Source organism: Gadus macrocephalus, chromosome 6 (assembly GCF_031168955.1).
Source record: "Gadus macrocephalus chromosome 6, ASM3116895v1".
In the NCBI taxonomy this organism is placed as follows: Eukaryota; Metazoa; Chordata; class Actinopteri; order Gadiformes; family Gadidae; genus Gadus; species Gadus macrocephalus.
In genome coordinates, this window is record NC_082387.1 from 11,753,513 (window position 1) to 11,771,367 (window position 17,855).

Sequence of the window (17,855 nt, forward strand, 5' to 3'; positions counted from 1 at the left end):
TTAATTTCCACACGCACGTGCGCCCGACGGCGGCGAGGGTAATTGCCGTTCGCAACGGGACGTCGCGTTAAAATACACAACAACACGGGACTGGAAACACAGATGTTACACAGCTTTCCTGAATAAAATTGCAAATAATCCATACAGCCGCGAAAAACAAAAACAAGCCTTGCGACGCGAGATTCTAGCGTGACGGAGCCGAGAGGAGCATGCGTCGCGGCAACCGTTACGCCTCATTACAGCTCAATGCGGCGCCCTCTGCATTAATTTAGCCGCAGTGCTGGGAGTCTCAGAAAGGCAATCTGCTCTGCCATCCACCTATGGCCGAGCCGTATGATTTGTTAGCTAACATGTTAGCGGGCTCACTGCATAAGGATAACAAGAATAACCCGGGAGATCCGGTTGAACGGAGCCGTTCCTTTCTGCCACACGTAGCCCGATGTGGTGACTCATGGCTTCATGCTAATTTGGTAGCTTTTTCTGGAGATAACGGCTCGGCTCAGGGACGGCGGTGTTATAACCGGAGGAACCGGGGATTCTGGGAGTAGGGTGTGTGTGTGTGTGTGGTTGTGGGAATGTGAGAGGGTTGGAGATGATCATCAGCAGCCCATAAATGGCACTTGGTTACCCATGAAGCCCGTCGGAAATCTCTTGTGCGAGGTATATTTGGCCACCACCCGAGCGGTCGGCCTTTCTTGGGTGCCGTGGTGGAGGCCATCTCGAGATTTGAAATGGATGTGAGGAAGACGTTAAATGAAAGAGTATGATCTGTCATGCATTTCTCATTCCAATAAGCCCGCCACCGATTTCAGATACAGGCGAGCGCCGGCTCCACTCGGCTGGAGAGAAACATTTTCTGAATTTAAACACTCGCCCAGCCCGTCGCTTACTCAGAGCGTTAAATTCAACTCATAGCGGCTGCAGAAAGAGATTCACATTCTCCGTATAGGGGCTTTAGAGCCGCTGGGTTGGCTGAAGATTGGCGTTAAGCTTTCTTTCTCTACTCTTGCCCCTCATCTAAGACATTTTAAACTTCTACTGCAAATTTTAATCATGGTTCGTGTTGACGCCCCTGGTGTCTGGTATCCTAATCCGCTGCCTTCAGGCAGGGGCACAGGAGAAAATCAGGAGCGCTTCTCAAAGTCTGAAGTGAGATTCCGCAAATCTTTCCCACCGGGATTGCTCATCAAATGATCAGCCTCAACCAAAAAATCGGATATGTAATTACGGCTTTTGTGTGTGTGTGTGTTCGGGTGTTTTATCAAGCCATCCTTTCATAGCATTACCACCCTTTTCACCGCCGCCATAGGGAACGTTTTCTCGTTAAACCCCCCAATACGGCAGCGTCTTTGTCTTTCTTTGTGTGTGAGTTTCCTTTTTCCTTTTTTTCATCATATGTTTCTTTTGGCAGAACAATGTCCCTGTGGTAATGCATTTTGACATTGGATGGGGTAATGGAGGCTTAGGAAACTCACCCGCATGCCCAGCTCAATGTTTTCTCCCCCGTACACCTCCATACCAGGGTCCAGCAGACCGATCTCGCCAAAGTACTCCCGATCAACCACAAAGGAGCACCCGATCATGGCTGGGGTTCTGAAAGAGAGAGGCAGACCAAGGAAGAGTTAGTGTGAGAGAGAGAGAGAGAGAGAGAGAGAGAGAGAGAGAGAGAGAGAGAGAGAGAGAGAGAGAGAGAGAGAGAGAGAGAGGAAGCAAAAGAGAAGAAGAGAAATAAAAAGTGATCCGAAAAAATATTCCCCAGCTGCTCGTCTTTTATACGCCCACAATGAATGCAGTTCATTACCCTTTACAGAAAAAAAAGAAGCAACCCAGTTCAGACACTGAAACCAATTAGGCTTCCGCAGCAAGATGGTTGATACTGCCTGTTAGACTGAGGGCAGAAACACCGTTTATTTGATCAGTATCAAATTAGGCAGTTCTGGAGGATCACCTCAGGTAAAACGCCTTTAACATTGGTCCCAGTGTTTACATAGCAAATGAAGCGTACACATTCCTCTCCATCTGCCGTGTGCCTGTGAAGAAGTGGCGACGTCGTGTTTAATATTCCCCACAGCGGTGCGTTCGTGTCACTCATTTGGGGGATGGATCCTCAGCAGAATGTATAAACCGGAGGGGTGGAAGGGTTGGGAGGTGGTGGGGCTGGTTTTTAAAAGGATAGATCTTGGGCCAACTGTTTATTATGCAAACAGTGAGCCGTCAACGCCATCCCACTCATTATGCTAATTCGCTGAGGAGATAATGTCTTTCATTTTAAATATTTCTACGCAGTACTTCGGTACCTCCGTGGATAAAGCTGCCATTGAGGTCCTCACTCTGGCTATAGGGCCCACATAGTGCCAATGTCAATTCTGTACAAGTCCATGCAAGGCCTCATGTTCGTTGCGAGCCCTTGAGAGGGCTAAGGACACACTCTTTTATCTTGCAGGGCCCTGACAGGTCTTCGATGTGTTACACACCAACATGCATTAACAATTGAACAGCATACATAAAACACCATGTGCTTCACCATGTGCAGCCATGACTGCACGAAAGGCAACATAATGTTCTTTGATGCTGAAATGTAGCCCCCACAACCTTATGTCTCCTTGACACAGAGACTATTGATCTTCGACGTGCCTGCCGACGCTCTGCCATAACTCCCAGAAACCCTGTCGGTCGTCCCCGCCGACCCTCTGCCCCGAGCTCCCAGAAACCCGACGATCCTCCGACGATCCAAGGCCCTCTCCGTAGACCAAATCTCAAGCAGCCAGTCACCAGTCGAGTGGTCCTCCCAGTCAACAAGGCTCATCGCCAGCCTCTGAAGGAGTGCCCCCTATGTTGGCCCCCCTTCAGAGCGGTCCCCACTTACTGACGCCCTCCACAGCTGTCCCTCTACGTTGCCAGGCCCTTTGTCGCCGGCCTCCTGAGGGGGTCTATCTAGGTCGCCCGCCCTCTGAGCTGTGCAGCCTACTTCGCCGGCCTCCTAAATGGCTCCGCCTACGTTCTCAGACTCCTTAGCGGTTCCGCCTATGTCAACAGATTCCTGAGAGGTTCCGCCTACGTCAACAGACTCCCAAGCGGTTCCTCTTAAATCGTCAGATTCCTGAGCGGTTTCCGCCTACATTGTCAGGCTGCTGAATGGCTCCGCCATAGGTCGTGGGAAACCTCAACGGCTCTGCCTACCTCGCCGGTGACCAGACCTGTCCCGTCCCCCGTTCTGCTCCCCAGAAGATCCTCCAGAGCTGCCTCCAGAGCTGTCAGGTTGTCTTTCCCGCTCCCAGATCCAGGCCAACCACCTGAGATCTCCTGCTCTGTCCCTGTCCTGTGCCCTGGTCATCCACCTGAGGTTCCCCGCTGGAGTACTCAGCTTTTAGGCCTCTAACTGAATCCCTCACAAAGCTCACAGATCCTGCCACTCCCATCGGCAATCACTTCATTACCCTCACCAGAGCTTCCCAGTCAATCTCCCCCCCTGCACCTCATTGCCCCATTAGTCCCCTTGTCTGTTCTTTATTATTGTCACGTCCCTTTTTCCTTCCCTTGTGATGATGCTTTTCTATGCCAGTTTGTGAAGATGAGGCTCTATTTAAAAGCCATTTTTGTTACATCTCCGCAAGTTCTCGTCTACATTTGGGTCATATTCCTTTTGTGCCTGCTGCCCCGCCAGCAGTTGTGACACAATCCATCGATCTACTAATTGCAACAGAACATGTGAGGTAAAACTATGGAGGTTTACAGCCATTACAAGGTAGTTGCATTTTGTACTCTGGCATTGCAAAAACATGAAGGCAGATGGCTTGGCACCAGTACCTGTGATTATCACTCTGATTAAATGACAGATATATATAGAATCCTCTGCACTCTTAAATCTTGGGAGAAGCTCTCAGGTGCTACACCTAACTCATTCAAATGGATTCACATTGAGCATTCATCACGGGTAAACAAAATGCCCTTCAAACATGGTGTGTGCAATGTCAGTCATTATAATGGAGAATTATTCCTGTGGAAGCATGTTTCCAATATGAACATGGTTAATTGACAACTTGCTTATCTTCTGGTTGGCCAACTAAATAGCTCATTAAAACTGGTAAGAGAAATAAAAACACAGGAATATGGCCGTGAAAGAAAAAAAACAATACCCGTCCTGTTTAATGTTCTAAATTCGAGACAACAATTTTAGATTAAATTGTTGATAGTGTGTGAATTGAAAAAAGATCTTTACATAAATAATTGCCGTTAGCTTTTCAACAAACTTGCGCAAAAACACCAGTACTTAACTAAACATAGAGCCTAATTAACATTTTTATTTGCTTAATGTTTCTTTAAAGTGCTTGAAGAACCGATTCCTCCATTGCACCAGTGCCTTAAGTGATATGTTGAGAACCTTACATCCACTAAACCACATGGATTGCTGCTCTCATGAAGGCATCCAATCCTCCAACTGAAGTCTACAAGTAAAACTTCAGAAGACCGTGTATGATTGCCAAATACCCTACAGTTTTTTAAAACTTGGTTCTTGTTCAAAATCTCATCCAAGCCTCGACATTCAATTCATTCTCTTATAATGCCTCTCCAAATCATGCATACCAATGTTTTTATAAATCATATTTACAACTTTTTGTGTGTGTTGGGAGTGTCCAACCCGCCAGAGAAGTCCGGGGCGTCAGGGTTTAAAAGACCACCGAGCCTCTGTTGTCGAAGAAACAAGTGGCAGAACGATTCCCGTCAGGGGTCCACAAATCCGACACACTCCAGCTGGCCCTGGAGGGCCCCCGTCCGTTACAGCAGAATATCAATAGAGAAACCAGGACCAGCGCTGCTGCCCCTTCCCCTATCGCACACATTCCCTCCATCCTATGTCCCTCAATCTCTCTCCCTCCCAAACTCTCTATCCCTTTATCCCCCTATCTCTTGCTCCCTCCTTCTCTCTCTCCATCCATATGTCCCTCGATCTCTCTCTCTTTCCAAAACTCTCTCTCTCCCTCCATCTATCTATCTCTCGCTCGCTCACCCTCTCCCTCTTTCTCCCTGAATTTCTCTCTCCATCACTATATCCCTTTATCCCTCTCCTTTTCCATCCCTCTCCCTCCATCGGTCTTTCTCGATTGCTCTCTCTCTCTCTCTCTCTCTCTCTCTCTCTCTCCTCACCGCGATTAATCCTGCTTAGAAGACGGATGAGATACAGACTGGCTCGGCCTGCAGTGTGCTCTCTCCTATACCTCACTATACTTAAGATCCAGAGGCTCGCTCTCTCTCTCTCACCTACTCTCTCTCGCTATCTTTCTCTTTCTCTCTCTGTCCCTCTTGCTATCACTCTCCATCCATCCATCCATCCATCCATCCATCCATCCATCCATCCATCCATCCATCCATCCATCCATCCATCCATCCATCCATCCATCCATCCATCCATACATACATACATACATACATACATACATACATACATGCATGCATACATACATACATGCATGCATGCATGCATACATACATACATACATACATACATACATACATACATACATGCATACATACATGCATACATACATACATACATACATACATACATACATACATACATACATACATACATACATACATACATACATACATACATACATACAATAATAGTCACATACTCTACAACCTCCTGACTGTTTCCAACACTGGCCAACACTGATTCAGTGACAGTGGAACAGAGGTGTGACGTGTCCCTACCTGCAGGACAGATGGTCAAAGCAATGCACCACATTTCACATTATACATTCATACTAAAAACACTGGCTCGGTCCGCCACTCAAACAGCTGCCTCGGTCGTAATGTACAAGCCTTTCCCGCGGGGGGGGGGGGGGGGGGGGGGGGGGGGGGGGGTTTGCACTCTTCTGTTTGGGTTGTGGCGGTGGTAACAGCGGACACAACGTCGCCTTCTCTCATGAACACATGAATAAGGGATGCGACCTATCCATATTTCATCAAACATCCTCATCCATTATGAACGCCATTGGTCCTCACCTGATAGGGGCCGTCTCATCGCCCTTATCCAGCCAATCCTGGGGGGGGATGATGTACATGCACCACAGGCCCCAGTTGTAGCCGTGGGCGGCGTTGGCGTACTGCTGCACCTCAAACGTGTTGTACTTGATGTTGTCGATGGCGGGAAGGATGATGCGGCTGTGGTCCTCCTTCACCCTGGTCAGGATGGGTTCGGCCCTGCGGGACATACAGAGGGGACGCAAGGGTTAGGAGGGGCCGAATATGTCTTGCTGAAGGCGGCTGATATGGTTCAAACCCCAGCCGAAAGATGATGGGTTCAGTTGCTCCATCTGTGGGTCCCCTAGAGCAAGATGCCCAAGCGCAATAACATGAGAATTTCGCTGTCATTCTCGATGAAAATGTCTGATAAATTAGTTAAATCAGGATATATTATTGATATGATGTGGAGGCATTTTTGCCCTTTTGCTGCAGCAGTTGTACTCATCTATTTGACTATATTCATCCGAAAGAGAATATGTGATTTAGACACATTGGACACATTAATAATAAACTATCTGTGTAGAGTTGTTTTGTTTCACTGTAGCGTTGCTGACCCTACCAGGTAGGTGAGCATTTCAGGACGATGAATAATAGATTGTAGAGCGTATTAAATATAGAGTGCCATTTACGAAAGGAGAAGGTCAAGGTTGAACTTAGACATGATGAACAAGACACTCAGACGCAGCGAGCGAGTGAGCGAAGAACAAAGCCCTTGCGCTGCGAACAAAGAACCTGCGCTGCGTTAGTTCCATGCTAGCACTGAACCGACTCATGTTACTCTAATGAATGCAGTTGTGCCTTTGGGTTGCGCTAATTAGCAACAGCCAGGCAATACACTTCCAACTTCCAGAAAAGACCTTTCTGAACTTGAAATCACCATCGGAGTCATTAGGCAGAGTTTAGACAAAAAGCAACTCTTAGAGTTAATCCTTATTTTGGGCACGCAATTAATGAGAGGGGAGGGGTTAGGTACCTTGCTGGAGTATAAGAGGTATGAATTTAATGAAATAAAGGGAAATCCTCTGCCGGGATCCATACTTTCAACCTTTCGCATAGGGGGATCTATATAAGCATACATAGATAGGGGGAATATATAGGGGCAATATATATATATATATATATATATATTTGTATACATATATATATATATTCCCCCAATGCAAAGGGTACGAAGTCAGTCTGCGCAGAGCCTGACTCCATAAGCCTGCTGCGGCCCTCATCTCTGGCTGCGGCTCCCAGGGATGCATTGAATGGCGCGCTTTCTTCTCAGCCCACATCAAACAGGGCGGCAGATTGCACTGCTTGTCGGTTGTCGCTCGAGTGCTCGGCCTCTCATCTGGCATCTTCTTCCCCCGTTCGACTCTACCTCGAGCTATGGCCCGAGGTGTCGCTCCTCTAAGCCCGACTGTGCTGCAGCTTGGTGCTGCTTGTGTCGGTGGTGGCGGTAGAGAAGGAGGAAGAGGAGGAGGAGGAGGGAGAGAAGGAGGAGGAGGAGGGAGAGAAGGAATTGAGCCGTGGTGACAGGGCGCGTTAAGACAAGCATGGGTTCAGACGCCGTCTGCACCGTTTGCTTAATCCATCAGGCGTTAAGACCATCTCCTCGGCCGCTCACACCCTCCTCCACAACGGCAGGGTTTGTGTAACTCGTGCATGGGCCGATGTGGAGTGGATTTTCTCCCATTTCAGCGGGAAGAGAGGCGGACGAAGTGAAATGATAAATGATCCTCTTGCGGGAGTACTTTGGAGTTTTTAAGTTCCGTTCTCTCCTAGCGCCCGCGACACCATCCTGAGTTCACACAAGCGCTCACATTTCTGAATCGACATGGGAAACAACGTTTTGGAGCATACAAGATCACCATGGCAACCTTGCTTCTGTTCTGTACCTCCATCTCTTTCTCTTCCCTCTTCTCTATCTCGCCTGTTTTTGACTTACTCTTTGATGAAAAAATATTTCTTGTAGGACCCTCCTGGGGAGCAATATACCTGATTTAAATTGAGCATGATCATGGGGAAGACACACTGGGAGAATTATCAGAGGAACTTCAATGAGACAATGGATGTACATGATTCTCAAAATAAAACCTTCACCTGGTGGGTAGGAACCACAAAGGAAACAAAGGTGAGGGGAGTTGCCATGGAGAGTAAAGAATAATGGCTGAAGGCAGCCAAGGCAGGAGAGTCCACGTTAATTTGCCATCCAAAAAAGGGGAAAGTGGACAAGTCAGCAAGGATGCAACACGACTAAAGGAATCGACACAATAAAGAAGTCAGGAGATTGGCATTGCGTCAGTAACAGACTTATTGGCAACAGTGTCAATGTGTATGCTAACTAGACACCTTTCCATTTTAGAGAGAAAGGAAGCTATCTATGTGCAAGCCAAATTTATTTTCTAGTCGCAATGGATACAAGGTTATATCATGTAAAAAATAATTTGATATTATTATTAGGATGAATTCTTCCATGACACCTTAATTATCCGCTCTCTGCCTGTGTTTCCTTATCCTACTGAAGTGGAGAGTGAAGAGAAGGTGGAGGAGGCAGTACGGATAGTGGTAATGGATGGAAATGGACCTATAAGGGATGATGATGTAAGTAAAGAAAGGAGGGAAGCGAGCAGTACTTAGACAGAATTTCCATTTAATAACTTTAGAGTGGCTGGCAAGAGCACTTTGCTTGTCATTTAACCATAGGCTAGTGGCAGGAAAATAACTATTGTTATTGCTATTTAAAAATATGTTCACGTTATGAATACATTGAATTGATTATATATTATATGTATACATATTGACGTATATATATATATATATATATAAATGAGAGAGAGGGAGAGATTAAGGAAACATTTATTAGTTATTATTTTTTTCATTCTCTTGTGATGTTCAATGAGATTAAAAGAGGTATTTCTGTTTTGTCCTATATCCTCCACATCCCAGTTGAGGTGAAACTCAGCCAGTCCATAGCCCACCCAATTCAGCATAACTGTCCTCGTATGAATAAGAGGAATAAAAGGTGTGATTCCCTTCAGAATAACCTTCTTTCAAAGGTTCCAACTGTCATGTACGAGCTGATCCAGAATATCTTACTTGAAAGAAGGCCGAAGCTGTTTGAATATTGTTTGGGTATAAAAAAACATGGGGACACAAATGAAACACTTGTTCATTTGTGAGCCCGTTGTGTATTCATTCTACGTTATACCCACCTCACCTGACCCTACATCCAATGAATATTCAGCCTACAACCTGCCCACGTCAACCCAATTAGCAAAATAACCCTTTCTTCTGAACACAACCTCATGCTGAATATTCATCTTAATCAGTATAATGTGTGTGAAGGCACGCCAACTATGTCTCCCGGGTTTCCGTGACAAAACCCGGCAACGTAGCGCAAAGGAGGAGGCGCTACCACAGGCCGACACCCCCTCCCTCACCCCACCAGATACACACTCCCCTGCGTGTCCCCCGACCTTGAGAGCAGCCCCCTCTCAGCTCTACCACACCCCTGGCTGCACTCGTCCGCCATTCATCTTCCCACCCGCATGTCCTTGAGATCCAAGCGTCGGATGCCCCCGGAGCATCCAGCCATGGCCGCATCCAGCCACCTCCCTCCCTCCCGCCCTCCCTCCCTCCCCCTCTCCCTCCCTCCCGCCCCCCCCCTCCCTGGTCGCAACGACAGAGCGCTAGCTACACCTCTGGGATGCCTCATTTAGCACCATAGCAACCACTCAGGAAGCCAGCGCACTACATCTGGCATTTCCTCGCCAGACGGAGTCCATACCACGCTCCCTCCCTCCCGCCTCTCCCCTCTTCCTCTCCCGCCTGCTGCCGTCCTGCGCGTCTGTACACCACCGTGAGGGCTTACTCATCTCCCCTTCCGACCAGCTGAGATCCACGCTCCCGTTCCGGCGAGGGGGAGGGCGGGGTCAGGGATGGGTTCACTTCATGCTCAGCGATGAGTCATCCTCCCGTACAGGGGGGTTCTCTGAGTTAGCATGGGTCCCCTGTTATTAACCCCTGGGTGCTGTGTGTGGCTGAGGTGATTGGTTGAGCTAAGGGGTGGGGTCGGGGGGGGAGGGAGGGGGATGGCCTTCTGAGATATGATGTCCTGCTGTCTGCTTATCCGTTGCAAAGTCACGCTATAGGCTGCCAGAGGCTCCGAATCAGCCTGAGCACATATTACTACTGCCTTCAACAAACAGGACCACAGGAAGGGGTCACATTGGAATATCTTAAGCCAGGACAAATATCCCCGGCATCCCCATCCCCGTGCGGCTTTGCTGCACAAACACAATCTTCGGAGAGATCCAGGGGGTCTTCTCCCACCATCTTATATCCACGCCACCAACAAAGAATCACACCGCCCGGCGCCCCTTTAAGATTAAGTCGTCCTGTCTGATATTATTTATATTTTTTTGTTGTAATTCTATTGTTATTCTATTTTCACAGATTAATCGAATTTTGTTACGACACATCTTATTCGTGCATCTGGAATTATCAGATAATTGGATCTGGCTTCAGTCGGGTGGTGATGGCACGCTGAGAATAACACATATCTAAAGCTCTTTTTATGACTGCGGAATATTTGATCTGTCGGCCGTGGACAGCGCACTGTAGCCTTAATTCAGCAGACAAATTGTTTCAATGATATTATACGTGTCGCTGTATTCATGCAAAGGGGTTACGCCATCTGTGCGCCACAATAATGGATGTGTGCACATGTGCGCGCATGCTGGAGTGCATGTGCAAGCGTCTTTGCGAGGCATCTGAGCATTCACTGCCTCCGGCGATGTGGAAGCACATTAAAGGCTTTGAGACCAACCAGTGCTCGGTTGAATGCTTAAGGCATATTTATGGCAAGGAGAAATATTCATTCCTGCATATAGCCTGTTTTATGAATACAGGACCATGCTGGAGGATTTCAGGTATTTCACTTGGAAAATGAAATCCCTGCAGAGTCTCGCACCACTTTTGAAGACATATCTGTGATACACTGGCATTAGTCTTGAAATGGTTCTTATGATGGATGGCTAGATTTGATTGCATATGTCTTCATATGGTTTCCTCTGGATGTAGTTGGTGTAATAGATGAGCATCAAGGCAGCATAAGAAGTCGCTTTTCGTGTTTTTTGGAAGGTTGCCAGGCCTGGAAGCTTAATCATCTATAGATAGTTCACAACAACACATGGTCTTAAACATAAATGCACACAGTGGGCCACTACCAGCTGCCAAGAGCAAGGCCAATGAACAGTAAAAAACATATGACATGGAAACAATCCATTATAACCTTTATTGGTCTTTTTTTGTATTTAAATGTAATTTTAATTTGTGTTTTTTTAATGGTATGTCATCACTAGCTCATTCTTAACCAATGCACAAGCAATATCAGAAACCATCGGCTATCATCTGATGACCGGCTATCGTCTGATGACCGGCTATCGTCTTCACCTCTTGGGACAACTGGCACTATTTCCGGGGTTCCGGTGTAGCCGGATAATGGATAACAACTATCCGGGCCAAGACTTTCTCTTCCGCAGAAAACACAGTCATCAGTATTTTCGGTCGGTGTATCAGGTACAGACTACATGCCAGCTAATCTCTATAAACAGATATCAAAGCTAATAAAAAGCGACATCATTGTGTATAGAGACAGTGATGAGAACGTGTTGACGGTGAGATGAAAAAGAGCAGCGTTAAATGCAAAACAAATGCTCCAGGATGGATTTACTAGAAGAGCTCCGAGCTGTGCATTGTTGTCAGTAGAACAGCGAGGATGTTCAGCATACATTACAGAATCATGCTTCAATATCAAGACACTATGGGAAGGACCCATAGTTACTCAAAGGCTTATGTCCAAAACAAACTGATTTTGTTTGCTCTCTGTTTTTCATTTTTGTTGAAATCGATTGACAAGTAAGTAACTGAAGCCGAAATTAAAATGCAAAACATAAGTAAAGATTGAGTGCAAATTACAAATTGAGAGCAAAAAGTTGGAAAGATGAGTGTTCTTTGGGCTGGCACTTGTTTTAACATGTGAAAACAAAATGAAAAGACAGGTTTACTTCAAAGTATTGATAAATAACAGTGGAATAATGTGTCACTAGCTGAAAGTGGCTTTGCTTATTTGCTTATAATGAAAACTGCTGCAGGAAAGAGGTTTTAATGCAATCTCCTGTACACTGGATTTTAATTCTTGAAACTATGTTCATGAAATATGTTTATTTGAGCCCCTTTCATGTGTAAATATTATTTATAAACCAAGTAAACCCTTCCCTTATTTGACCCTTTACAGAACTGAGTGGGACAAAAACTTCTCCTCGCCTGCTAAGACGTTAGATATTATGAGTCCTAAAATAAGACTCTGAAAGCACCAAAGGCTCAGAGGACGTAGGATCGATCTGAAATAAAAACAATTACGACTCAGCCTATTTGTCCAAATCATCTTGAATAACTCCAGATGGCAACAATGCAGGATGTTCAGACCAGGCCAACATACAAATAGGAAAAATCGCATAAATATCAATTTATTTCAGACTTCTCCTCTGCAGTGCTGTGCTTCCACCGGCATCGTCCTCACCACTCACTCCCACTTCACCACGATTAATCCTGCTTAGAAGACGGATGCGCTACAGACTAGCTCCGGCTGCTGTGTGCTCTCAACTACCTCACTATACTAAGGATGTAGAGGCGCTCGCTCTCTCTCTCTCTCTCTCTCTCTCTCTCTCTCTCTCTCTCTCTCTCTCAAACCCAGATGGATTAAAGACTTTAATTATAATAATAATAATAAACACACTGTCAGCCAACCCAATATTAGTAATTAGCGCTGGCCACTAATCCCGTATCTTTGTTTCAGGCCAATCAATGCGTTGACACGTATAAGACTTAGTTAGCTCCTCTTCCTCATTAGGCTAGTCTGAAACACCTGTCAAAATGCATCGCTACGCAGCTCTGTGCTAACAGCAGCTCTGACCGAGGGCTCGCCCCACTAAGCCACACCCCAGGGGTGAGGCGTTATTGGAATGAATCATCCGCTTATAAATGAGTGCTGACAACTTGGGCTCCAGCTGCGTGCACCAGGAGTGGGTACAAGGTCGTCCAGGTGAGGACGGGGGACAGGATCGAGTGGGGGCATCCGTCTTACTTTGACCAGTGTGTGACTGTAGTTTGCTAATCCTGTCCTCACCGATGGGAGAGCACTCATAGTAATGAAGAGAGGGATTTCCTAGAGTGAATATATATTTAAAGAGATTCTGAACCATTCTAGAGAAGAGGAACACAATGACTCACAATAAAGTCTGATGGGAAAATGATTAGGAAGCAAGGAGGGGACATTTTCTTAAAATGAAAACTCTTTCAAGTTCCCCTTGTATTTCTTTACTGGAGAGTTTTCTCCAACATGCAGTTACTCATGCCTGGATTAAGAGCAGAGCTCTAGATGTGAATATATTTAATCCAAAATATATATATAAACAGGTTGCAGGGGAACATTTTGAAGCGATGAAAAACCACCAAATGATGCAACCAACTGAGCAACTCCCCCCAACAAACAGTGATGGCAGAGCTATAGACTTCAACAGACTGCAACCACATACACACACAGGCACACACACACACGGTAGTAAACACATGTTCCTTTTGAAGAGAGACATTTGAAAGGACAGAGAAGAGGACAGATGCTGGTTTGAACGCGCCTATCATCTCATTCACCAAATCCCTTTCTCCGGCGTCTTCCTGTCACGAATCACAGGGCTTCCGCTCCTCTTGTCTTATTTTTCCCCGCACCTGTTAACACATCAGCGCGCACAGTGACTCCACACACACACACACACACACACACCTCACAGACAGCATGGCTCGCTGTGATCAGAAGCGAGCAGCCTGGCTGTCGGAGTGTGTCGTGGTGATGGTGGTGGTGGTGGTGGGGTTGGCGGAGGTGACAGCCCTCAGAGCGGGGTGGAGACGATGTCACCGCCGCTCATTGGTGGATGATCGCGGGAGGGGGGGGGGGGGGGGGGTGTTTAGTGTTGTGGCTCGGAGTGTTTTGACTCGCAACCAAGGAGCTATTTGGTTTGATGTTCCATCCCCCAGGGAGAGGTCTACAGGATTTAAATTCCAGCAATACACTTAATATCCATTCGTACTTTGTGTTCTTCTCAAAAACAGAACAATAAAAAAATATTTATTTGACGTAAGCTTTGGACTAACATTTAAAAATTGACTTCAGAGAGGGCCTCCGTTCAGAGGGGTTTGTTGTTGCGGCTGTTGAGTGTTGTGCAGAGCGCCGGCCGGGCAGGGAGCGGTGTGTTTGGTAGACACCGAGGGTGGGGGAGAAAGCCACATCCGTTCCAGCACGGTAACAGATGGGGGGGAAACAAGTGAGGACACCACTTAGCACCGGCCATCCACCTACTCCCTCAGTGCTGCCTTGGCTAGAACAGCACGGCCCGACAGCCCTTTCTGCTGAGCCAATCCAATCCCCAGCTGTGGTTTAACAGGGGATTGAAAGGCTGCCCCCTTGGCAAAGAGGTATACACAGCCTCCACATCGTATGCACTGGACGACAAAATGAGCTGAACACATCAGGGCATCATTTGCCACCCTTAAATAATTGAAAACATTAATCGCGTCATATTTGTTTTACGCTCTCAGGTTTAAACCTGCGGCGAAACCAACTCCCATCATCTGTCTGTGGGGAACTGGTGGAATCTCGGCCACGGATGGTGCAGGCATTTTATAACCCAAACAGTCCCCCTCTCCACCTCCCTCCTCCTCCATATCTCCCATTTAGGCCAACCTGGGAACAAAATAAGCTGCACTCCATCTTGAAACCCTTGACAGGATGACAGCTCTGAATTAGGTGCCAATTACATGTGCCTGAGTGACTTGTTTGGTGGGCAACTCTAAGTGGCAGCCACACATTGGACTGAGAGCCCCAGCGGTCGTTTCATAAGCCTAGCACCTGGCAGCAAAAACACCACACATGGAAAAAACACAAAAACCCACACATTTGGATTCCTGTTCTGCTTTAATTACCATCATCCTCACTTATAATGGCTTTTGGCTGGGCTTTTTTTGTGTTGCCGCCAGTACGTATTGCCTGACACTGTACTGTAGTGTCACTGTAACACAGACGTGGTCTCGTTTGGCACTCGCCAAGGGCCATTACCCACGGTTTAGAGAGGGAGATATGTGAGGGAAAGCTTATTAAGGACAAACCTTTATATCTTTATAAGGGTCACTCGCCTTAAAACTGCTGTCTCAGTTAGAACTGGCACGGCTTGAGTTCGCCACCCTATCCTGGCGCTGTGTCAAAGCGCTCCTAGGGAAACCTAAACTACATATTTCATTGCTAATAATGTGAGATGACAGAGCAGCACATTGAACATGAAGAGAAAAGGGGGGAGACTGAACTACCAAGGATAAAAGCAAGGCCAGTCATTTGTTTTCTAAATGTGACCTTTTCGTCTGCTTACCAGCCAGTATTGAACTCGACGTGGGCATCGAAGAAACCGACGATGGCACCAGTGGCGGCGTTCCACCCGTGGATCCGGGCTCGGATCAGACCCTCTCTCTTGCTGTTCCGGACAATCTTCACCAGGCCCGGGTAGCGCTTGTTCACATACTGGTCAAGGTTGAACTTGAGCTCCACTGTGAGATGAAATAAAGAGAAAAATGTTTAGAATAGATCCGAATGCTTCACTTCATGGTGGCAGGCGGTTTTTTGATTCATAGAGATAACCCCCAACCTCCTACCTTACAAATTAAGGAAAAGCAAGGAAACTATTTACGATTTTGTTATTTTACACTTTTTGACACTTTAATCCAAAGTGACTCAAAGTGGTTTCCGAATAAGTCATGAAGAGCAGAAAGAGGTTAGAAATCTTTCTCAAGGATGCCTACAGGTAGATTGCAGACATTGGGGATTGAAAGCAGTACCTCTTGGCTGTGAGCCACAACACTCTAGCCACTATCTAGCCGCTATAATATCAACCCCAGCCTTGCATCCTACCTTCCATCCCGCCCCAAATGGAAAGCAGGGATCAGCATGGAGTAAAGGGAACACTTTTAGACAAGGAGGGGGGAGTCAAGGACAAATGCACAATTCCTCCAGGTTGCTCTATAACTCTGAGGTAGTGCACTTCAGTGCGGATGACTTCCTTTCAGAGGGGGTTGTGAGCACTCTACTAGTGGGCTTTTAGAGACGCGAGCGGCTGTCACCTCCACCCTACCGGCAAGTAAAAATTGCTGTCTCAATTTTGTTGGTGGTGGCGATGGGAGAAGTCTGTTCAGGCTTCCCCCCCCCCCCCCCCTTCAAGGTTACTGCCTGGGTGATCCCCCTGGTCTGTCGGGGATCTGCATCAGGACTTGGTGGTGCGTGGTGGGGTGCTATTTATCCGTGCTGCACCGGAGCTCTGGATCCTGGTGGAGTCTCTCTCACGACATTGATCGCGGTCTGGAGCTGGGGGAAGTGACGGTGGGGGTATATGGTGCTGTCTTATCCCTGCCATGGCGCCACCAGAGGACACTGTCACCAGAGAGGACTGTCAGTGCTATTATCTTTCTGTCTGAAAGGCCTTACCTGATAGAGCTGTGGTGGCGGTCCCTCTTAGAGGGAAGATTGTGAATATGGAAGCAGTGACCCGAGAAGCCATCTACCCTGAGAATGTTTGACACAGAATTCAGGCCGGCCAGTGAGTGGTGAAAGATTGGCCATTGTCTATCTCCCTCGCCCCCTCCCCTTATGCTCTCTATTACTTTCTGTCTCTCTCTATTACTCTTTATCTCCCTCTCTTCCCCTCAGGGCCTGTAGGCTTTTCTGTACAGAGCTGGCTTCTTTGTGCAATTCCTGTAGAGTGGCAGTAGGGTGCTGATTGTGCACATAGCCAAATGATGCATTAACCTCCAGGGGAGATTCACACCTGTGGAGTATAGAAAGTGTTTCAATCTGATGAGGTCCGTCAGATATTAACTGCCTTATTTATTAACTGACCTTGGTTGAAAAGGAGAGAAGTTATGGTCCTTTAAATACGCAAATAGCAAGCCGGACTCTTTTTCATTACAGGGAGTTATCGACCCAGAAATATGTTTGGAGCGCAGAGTCTGTGTAACGTGGGGCAAAACAAATACGCCTCCATCAGGAAGGGAGTAATCAAGTGGAACGCAGGCTGCACAAAGAGCTGTGCCAGTTTCAGAGGCTTTAAGAAGCTTTGGGACGCTATCGTTTAGGATGCAACGCTGCTGGGAGGGTGCTACGAGAGTTATGTAGGATTTGAATTCACTGAATATGCACCGAAATGCATGCTTGTTAAATAAAGATATTTCAATGCATTATTATTATTATGATGATAATAATGATAATGCAATTATATAACAAATATATAATAATAATGATAATAATAATAATTTGAATACTTTTACTATTGCTACTCTTGCTTCTACTATTACTATGACAAAAAATAATAACACACACTCTTTGCAGCTAAGCTATATATATATAAAGCCTAGCTGCAAATAAAACGTTTATGTGTGACTTGGTCTCACAAATATAGCGAGGGACACGCAGTTACAATATTATGGCAAAGTATTGCATCATCTGTCTCGTAGGTGTGATGGAATGCCACTGAGACACAGATGCCTAAAGCCACATCCATCACATCCACACGTGTAAAGAACCTATACATTACATCTGCCGTACCTGGCTGCGCTCCATGAATTACAGCTATGGTTTATTTTAGATCAACAAGAGATGAACGCAATGTCCCTTATTGTGTGTCAGTTTCTGCAACCTCTGATATTTGCTCATTGATTTTCTCCCTATTTATACAATGCCC

At 46.6% G+C, this 17,855-nt stretch overlaps 1 protein-coding gene across 1 annotated transcript in view; it reads right to left on the bottom strand.

Moving 5' to 3' along the window:
* galnt9 (polypeptide N-acetylgalactosaminyltransferase 9) overlaps positions 1–17,855 on the bottom strand; it is a 64,600-nt gene that overhangs the window by 20,233 nt on the left and 26,512 nt on the right. The window contains exons 4-6 of the mRNA XM_060054140.1: positions 15,498–15,672; positions 6,010–6,207; positions 1,476–1,593 (exon numbers count right to left, since the gene is read on the bottom strand). Coding sequence (XP_059910123.1) covers positions 1,476–1,593; positions 6,010–6,207; positions 15,498–15,672 — 491 coding nt within the window. The remainder of the gene's footprint in view (positions 1–1,475; positions 1,594–6,009; positions 6,208–15,497; positions 15,673–17,855) is intronic.